At 40.9% G+C, this 8,407-nt stretch overlaps 1 protein-coding gene across 2 annotated transcripts; it reads left to right on the top strand.

Annotated features, from left to right (window-relative positions):
- Window positions 1-4,431: 4,431 nt before the first annotated feature.
- Window positions 4,432-7,315, top strand: LOC109874812 (zinc finger protein 782-like). 2 transcript variants are annotated; one of them, XM_031810626.1, is made up of 4 exons: window positions 4,432-4,901; window positions 5,001-5,122; window positions 5,282-5,396; window positions 5,614-7,315. In XM_031810626.1, the coding sequence occupies exons 1-4, from the start codon at window positions 4,688-4,690 to the stop codon at window positions 6,723-6,725; spliced, it is 1,563 nt and encodes a 520-aa protein (XP_031666486.1). In that variant the 5' UTR covers window positions 4,432-4,687; the 3' UTR covers window positions 6,726-7,315. The 2 variants fall into 2 exon arrangements, with proteins under 2 accessions (XP_031666486.1, XP_031666487.1); XM_031810627.1 differs by having other exon boundaries at window positions 4,442-4,914.
- The last annotated feature ends 1,092 nt before the right edge of the window (window positions 7,316-8,407 follow it).

The raw sequence follows: 8,407 nt of genomic DNA, 5'->3' as shown, positions 1-8,407 counted from the left end.
TGAGTAAAAGTAAAGATACCTTTAATATAAAATGACTAGTCATGCAGTGAAATACGACTTGAGAAGTCTAAAAGTATTTGGTTTTAAATATACTTAACTATAAAAAGTAAATGGAATTGCTCAAATGTACTTAAGTATCAAAAGTATAGACCATTTCAAATTTCTTATATAAAACAAACCAGATGGCAACATTCTATTTGATTTATTTATTGGCGGATAGCCAGGAGAACACTCCAACAGTCAGACATAATTTACAAACAAAGCATTTGTTTTTAGTGAGTCAGAGACAGTAGGGATAACCAGGGATGATCGCTTGATAAGTTGTGAAATGGACCATTTTCCTGTCAAAATGTAACGAGTACTTTTGGGTGTCTGGGAAAATGTATTGAGTAAAAAGTACATTATTTTCTTTAGGAATGTAATGAAGTAATAGTTGGCAAAAAATATAAATAGTAAAGTACAGATACCCCAAAAACCTTAAGTAGTACTTTAAAGTATTTTTACTTAAGTACTTTGTGTGCGTGTGTATGTGTGTGTGTGCTTACACTATTTCTCTGTGCTACTGTACGGGTGGGTTGGTTTGTGTGTGCGGGTCCTGTTCTGGTCTTGGAGGTGAACCCACACTGCTCCAGTGAACTGGTGTGTAGCGATGCACTGGGTGAGCTCTACTTCCTCTCCTGGAGAGAATAACCACCCAGTGTACACACAGTCATTGTATACACACACTGCTGTATACAAACACTGCTCCATACACACACAGAGCCCTAATTACCTTACTCTCTCACAGATATATCAGTACTGCTGTACTGTTATGCATATTCTCTCATGCAGCTCAATCAACACCACCTGTTATCTTCTACACACGATCTAATATGCATACTCTTTATCTAATACCTCTACTTACACTACCGTTCAAAAGTTTGGGGTCACTTAGAAATGTTCTTGCCTAGAAGGCCAGCATCCCGGAGTCGCCTCTTCACTGTTGACGTTGAGACTGGTGTTTTGCTGGTACTATTTAATGAAGCTGCCAGTTGAGGACTTGAGGCGTCTGTTTCTCAAACTAGACACTCTAATGTGCTTGTCCTCTTGCTCAGTTGTGCACCGTGGCCTCCCACTTCTCTTTCTATTCTGGTTAGGGCCAGTTTGCGCTGTTCTGTGAAGATAGGAGTACACAGCGTTGTACGAGATTTTCTATTTCTTGGCAATTAATCACATGGAATAGCCTTCATTTCTCAGAAAAAGAATAGACTGATGAGTTTGAGAAAAAAGTTATTTGTTTCTGGCTGTTTTGAGCCTGTAATCGAACCCACAAATGTTGATGCTCCAGATACTCAACTGGTCTAAAGAAGGCTGTTTTTATTGCTTCTTTAATTTGCACAACAGTTTTCAGCTGTGCTAACATAATTGCTAAAGGGTTTTCTAAAAATCAGTTCGCCTTTTAAAGCTGCCACCCTCGTGCTTCACGGTTGGGATGGTGTTCTTCGGCTTGCAAGCCTCCCCCTTTTTCCACCAAAGATAACGATGGTCATTATGGCCAAACGGTTCCATTTTTGTTTCATCAGACCAGAGGAAAGGCTGAGCAGCCTTTCAGGTTATGTCGATATAGGACTCGTTTTACTGTGGATATAGATACTTTTGTACCTGTTTTCTCCAGCATCTTCACAAGGTCCTTTGCGGTTGTTCTGGGATTGATTTGCACTTTTCGCACCAAAGTACGTTCATCTCTAGGAGACAGAACGCGTCTCCTTCCTGTGGTATGACGGCTGCCTGGTCCCATGGTGTTTATACTTGCGTACTATTTTTTGTACAGATGAATGTGGTACCTTCAGGCGTTTGGAAATTGCTCCCAAGGATGAACCAGACTTGTGGAGGTTTACATTTTTTTTCTGAGGTCTTGGCTGATTTCTTTTGATTTTCCCATGATGTCAAATTATGTCAATTAGCCTATCAGAAGCTTAGAAAGCCATGACTTCATTTTCTGGAATTTTCCAAGCTCTTTAAAGGCATAGTCAACTTAGTGTATGTAAACTTCTGTTCCACTGGAATTGTGAAACAATGGTTTGCGTCATGCACTAAGTCCTAACCGACTTGCCAAAACTATAGTTTGTTAACAAGAAATTTGTGGAGTGGTTGAAAAACGAGGTTTAATGACTCCAACCTAAGTGTATGTAAACTTCCGACTTCAACTGTATGTACATGCCTTTAAAAACCTAAGAGAAGGACCTCAATGTAAATCAGCTATAATGCATGTAGTATGCAATAGTTACTTGAAATATACAGTGCCTTGCGAAAGTATTCGGCCTCCTTGAACTTTGCGACCTTTTGCCACATTTCAGGCTTCAAACATAAAGATATAAAACTGTATTTTTTTTGTGAAGAATCAACAACAAGTGGGACACAATCATGAAGTGGAACAACATTTATTGGATATTTCAAACTTTTTTAACAAATCAAAAAGTGAAAAATTGGGCGTGCAAAATTACTTTCAGTGCAGCAAACTCTCTCCAGAAGTTCAGTGAGGATCTCTGAATGATCCAATGTTGACCTAAATGACTAATGATGATAAATACAATCCACCTGTGTGTAATCAAGTCTCCGTATAAATGCACCTACACTGTGATAGTCTCAGAGGTCCGTTAAAAGCGCACAGAGCATCATGAAGAACAAGGAACACACCAGGCAGGTCCGAGATACTGTTGTGAAGAAGTTTAAAGCCGGATTTGGATACAAAAAGATTTCCCAAGCTTTAAACATCCCAAGGAGCACTATTGAAATGGAAGGAGTATCAGACCACTGCAAATCTACCAAGACCTGGCCGTCCCTCTAAACTTTCAGCTCATACAAGGAGAAGACTGATCAGAGATGCAGCCAAGAGGCCCATGATCACTCTGGATGAACTGCAGAGATCTACAGCTGAGGTGGGAGACTCTGTCCATAGGACAACAATCAGTCGTATATTGCACAAATCTGGCCTTTATGGAAGAGTGGCAAGAAGAAAGCCATTTCTTAAAGATATCCATAAAAAGTGTTGTTTAAAGTTTGCCACAAGCCACCTGGGAGACACACCAAACATGTGGAAGAAGGTGCTCTGGTCAGATGAAACCAAAATTGAACTTTTTGGCAACAATGCAAAACGTTATGTTTGGCGTAAAAGCAACACAGCTCATCACCCTGACCACACCATCCCCACTGTCAAACATGGTGGTGGCAGCATCATGGTTTGGGCCTGCTTTTCTTCAGCAGGGACAGGGAAGATGGTTAAAATTGATGTGAAGATGGATGGAGCCAAATACAGAACCATTCTGGAAGAAAACCTGATGGAGTCTGCAAAAGACTTGAGACTGGGACGGAGATTTGTCTTCCAACAAGACAATGATCCAAAACATAAAGCAAAATCTACAATGGAATGGTTCAAAAATAAACATATCCAGGTGTTAGAATGGCCAAGTCAAAGTCCAGACCTGAATCCAATCGAGAATCTGTGGAAAGAACTGAAAACTGCTGTTCACAAATGCTCTCCATCCAACCTCACTGAGCTCGAGCTGTTTTGCAAGGAGGAATGGGAAAAAATGTCGGTCTCTCGATGTGCAAAACTGATAGACACATATGTAATCACAGCAAAAGGTGGCGCTACAAAGTATTAACTTAAGGGGGCTGAATAATTTTGCACGCCCAATTTTTCAGTTTTTGATTTGTTAAAAAAGTTTGAAATATCCAATAAATGTCGTTCCACTTCATGATTGTGTCCCACTTGTTGTTGATTCTTCACAAAAAAATACAGTTTTATATCTTTATGTTTGAAGCCTGAAATGTGGCAAAAGGTTGCAAAGTTCAAGGGGGCCGAATACTTTCGCAAGGCACTGTATAAATGAAGTTTAATTTTAAGTTCACATTAAACTAGTTTTTTTTGTCCTTTGTTCCCCAGCTGTGTCAAACCATGTTATTTCTCTTTTCTCTCCTTTAATAAATACCATACCACATTTTCAGATTGGTTTCATTAGGTTGTGTGGATGAGAATGGAGATGACAATATTTGATCAGATATAAATAATGAATTTGTATGAATGGTTGAAAAGTGTTTTTGTATTTTACCACAATGCGTTGTGCATTATAAATGCAAATAGCCTTGGCTGCATTTATAATAATGTCTGCCACTGCACTCTCCCCAACATGTAGCAATATCTATTTAACTAAAAAAAGAAGTTTTACTATCTGAATTCTTTGTCGTATTTTTTTGTAAATAGATATGGCTGCTCTACGTGCAGACAAGAATACACCTAGCCCAAACCGCTGCATGATGGCGGTACTTTTCCCTTTACGTCGTTTGTAACATGACACACGACGTAAAATAAATAATACCGCCATCCTGTGGCCGGTTGGGCCTGAATACACCCTGGTACTTTGCCAGTGTCAAACTATACCACATTTGAAGGGCTGTTGCAGTCTCATATTTACGGTAATACCTTATGAGTTGAACGGAAGTGCGATTACATACGAATATCCCACTTCCAACATTGCTGCTATTTATCAACAACATTGTTTGCGCGACTCGTTCTCTTACACATACCAAATTGGGCCATTTGCCATAGTGTTAGAACTATAAATAAACGGATTGTTTCTTACACATTGGCTAGTTAGAGAATTGTAATTCTATTTACTTAATCACAGAGAATCCTGGGTTGGACAAGATGGCCAGCTGCAATTTTCAGGCGCAGTTGGTATCCATTCTTGAGGTATTGGCTAAAGCAGCTGTAGCAGAAATAAGCAATCGTGTAGATGATAGCTGTGCTGTTATACGTTTGGAAATGACCCAAAGCCAGCGTGATATTGATGTACTGAAAAAGAAGTGTCAAATGATGGAGAGCGAGCTGAAGAAGACACGAGGACGAGTCAGGAGAAAAGGTAGTACTTCACGGTAATTTGATTGCATCTTGAACAAATGAATAAAAACACAAATGTGTGAATAATCCTAATTATTGACTGAATACAATTATTTTCCAGGTTTTTACCCCATGTTATCAGAGAGATCTTCATATCCAGTCAAGATTGTTTTGAACAAGCAGAGGAGTAACTCACAGTGGGGAGAAGACAATATGGCAGTTGAAGAGGACTCTCATCTCCATGTGTGATACGTCACCTTTTAGAGTTATAGAGACCTGACCTTTTGGATCAATTCTGTTATTGGAATATCAGGAGAATTTACCGCCTTCGTGTGATTCATGAGTATAAAAAGTGTTAGATATGGTGTGCGCCCAGAGTAATAACCTCAGTCCCTGTTACAGCCTACAGATGTGGAGCAGAGAGTGGAGACTGAACCCATACTGATCAAAGATGAGGAGACCGCAGAGGACGTGTGGAAGACTGACCCTCAGGAAGAGCTCAGGATTACTGGAGAGGGTGGGTGTGACCATAAGGGGTACTACTCTGTCTGTCTATGGAAGACTGTGTGGGTGTGGTGGTATGCACGTTACAAATTGCTACATTGCTGTCGGGTGTTTTATGTTCTGGCATATGGAGGGAATGTACGCACACAGTCCGTTCAAAAGCAGTCGTATTTTGCAACTGTTAAGGGTCTTTTATAATGTTTAATTTCTGTTCTTCCTGAAATCTTTAGAGTCTGGTTCCAAGCCTGGGAAACCACCATCCTTTGAGCAACGACACTGTGATGAGGACTTCATCACACAACCCAATATATCTCCCAGAGACTCCGTGGAACATTACCCCAATTCTGATCGTCCAGAGGAACCAGGAACACCCCGGCTCTCATCTACAAAGGTGTTCAGCACAGAGCAGCACCGGCCAGACGAGGACTCACTAGACCTAGTGATGGTGAAAGATGAGAAAGAGGAGGAGCTGGATCAGACCACAACCCTGGCAGGACCTGACCAGTTTGTCATGGATGACAATGATGGGCAGCTGTGGACCTCTGTGGGTCCAGGCAGAAACACTGACCCTGATGGCCACCCAGATTTCTCCTTTCATTCCACAGAAGAGTACTCTCAGAATATCTCAATTTTCCCATCTCATAGTGGGCTGCCATCCATTCCTACGATGACCAATGAAGTGGGGCCACCGCTTCACTCTTCTATATGGAAACCACATGCTAATATGTTCAGTGCAGCAAAACACATTAAAAGACATATCAGGACATCGGCTGATGAGAATAGACAACAGATGCCAGAGGGACAGAGTAGCGAGACGCTGAACTCAAATAATGTAGGTAATAGTTTAGCTCTACAGTCAAGGCAGCATCAATACAGGGCTTCAGAAGCAACAGTGAGATTGAGTGAGTGCATGACAGGGTCAAACATGGCCACCACCTCCACCTTCTCTGGATACAGCCTGAGTCACAGTAGTTTTAACATGGTGAAGAGAATGAGGACTCAGTGGAGGTCGGGCGGCACCACCGAGAGGCGTTTCAGCTGCACCTTTTGTGGGAAGAGCTTCCAGCGTCTCTGCCAGCTCAAAGTACATCTCCGGAGTCACACCGGAGAGAAACCGTACACCTGTGATCAGTGTGGCAGGAGTTTTACCCAGCAGTGCAACCTGATCAGACATGCTATGGTCCACAGCGGGGAGAAGCCCTACGAGTGCACACAGTGTGGGAAGTGCTTCACCCGGCGCTCCAAAATGACATCACATCAGAGAACTCACATAGGAGAGAGTCCAGTGTCTCAATACGTGATACCTGCATACCCTGGGGATCCACACACAAGTTTAATGTAGTCTCAGAACAAATAGGAACATAATTTTTGTTTTTCTGTAACTCTTTCTACATGGGAATGTGGTGCAGAAGGTATTTTGACAAGCTTTTCCTCCAAATTGATTTGTGCTTTTCTTGTTTGATTGTTGAAGGCTTGATTTTGAGAGTCAATCTGTCTTTTAGATCAATAATACTAATACATGAGACCTATATGTACAGCTTTTCAATGACCCAAAATTGCTTTACAATTGTTGAAAAAAATGATCACAAGACGGCACCAGACTAACAGCAGGAGAAACAAAGAGAATGGGGAGGGGCTTAAAGTAAGGACGAGTGTGTGTAGGTGCTTTTTTTTCAATTAGATTTTCTCAACTCCTGCGTCTTTTCTTCCTAGTCCTCTCTCGCCTCCTTTGGAAAAAAGGTCAAAATAATGGAGGAGAGGGGGTGAGGAGAGTGGTGTGGAAGAAAATGTGCTTTTATGGAATGAGATGGTCCTTATCCATCAGGCAAAGGACGTTTACCGGGGTGGATCCCAAAATATATGTGTAAAGCGATTTTTTTTCAAATTAAGTTAGTTTTGCAATACACTTTATACATAAAAGGTTAAGTAGCATATTGTTTTTAAATGTGTGCATGCTTTTCCCCAACGACAATACAACAGCTGATTCAAAGGGTGTGTGGAAGAAATGTTAAAACTCTTCTGTGCTAGGATACACTTGTGCTTCCTCGTCAAAAGGGGGGCTATCAAGAAGGGGAAGACGTCTTAGTTTGCCTAATAACGAATAGAGTACCACAGTATGAGTCATAATACCCATAAAACCTAGCAGTCAAACTAACATGGTTTCTATTGTTATTCCACCATAAATTGTTCCCATTGGGGATTTTAGAAATACTTCAAATAAGGGCTGCGTTTTATGTAGGCTTACCCTGACATGACATTTTGATAACCATGTAAATATCTCAATTAAGTATTTACCCCCCCAAAATGTAATGCTAATTAGCTGCTAATGTGGCTATCATAAGAACTACAAATGCCATGATGATCTAGACGAGACTGTCGAGGCAAAGGTAAGAATCTCTGGATTAACTATCTGTTAGCTAAATGTAGTAATGAATAAACTCGCAAAATGCTTTTCAATTGACAGTTCCGTGAACTGTCTTGTGCAAGTTGTAAATTGACACTACCTGTTAGCAAAGGCGTCAGTTAGAGATGACATGCAGGAGCTTGCAGGGATTTGTAGTTTTGCATAATGCCTACGTTGACGCTAATTAGCATTTTCGAATCTGAGTAAATAGAGTCGAATATATTGATTAAAGTTACCTTGTCCGAGAGATTTACATGGTTATCAAAACATTAAGATAATCCATCCACCTGTTAGGGTTAGGTAGCATATCAAGAAGCTGATTAAACAGCATGATCATTACAGAGGTGCACTTTGTGCTGAGGACAAAAAAAGGCCACTCTGAAATATGCAGTTTTGTCATACAACACAATGCCACAAATGTCTCAAGTTTTGAGGGAGCGTGCAATTGGCATGCTGACTGCAGAAATGTCTACCAGAGCTGTTTCCAGATAATTTAATATTAATTTCTCTACCATAAGCAGCCTCCAAAGTCTCAATACATGGTACCCGCATACCCTGGGGATCCACACACAAGTTTAATGTCGTCTCAGACCAGATGGAACAAAGTTAATAATTGGATA

This window comes from Oncorhynchus kisutch, linkage group LG30, assembly GCF_002021735.2.
Source record: "Oncorhynchus kisutch isolate 150728-3 linkage group LG30, Okis_V2, whole genome shotgun sequence".
NCBI lineage: Eukaryota > Metazoa > Chordata > Actinopteri > Salmoniformes > Salmonidae > Oncorhynchus > Oncorhynchus kisutch.
The sequence above is the reverse complement of the archived record's forward strand: the minus strand, read 5'-3'. Positions and strand labels throughout refer to the sequence as shown.

Excerpts from the sequence above, each read along its gene's own strand:
- LOC109874812 (XM_031810626.1), top strand. The coding sequence starts at position 4,688 with ATGGCCAGCTGCAATTTTCAGGCGCAGTTGGTATCCATTCTTGAGGTA. Across the intron at positions 4,902-5,000 it reads AGGACGAGTCAGGAGAAAAG|GTTTTTACCCCATGTTATCA; the intron begins GTAGTACTTCAC and ends ATTATTTTCCAG. Across the intron at positions 5,397-5,613 it reads GCTCAGGATTACTGGAGAGG|AGTCTGGTTCCAAGCCTGGG; the intron begins GTGGGTGTGACC and ends TGAAATCTTTAG.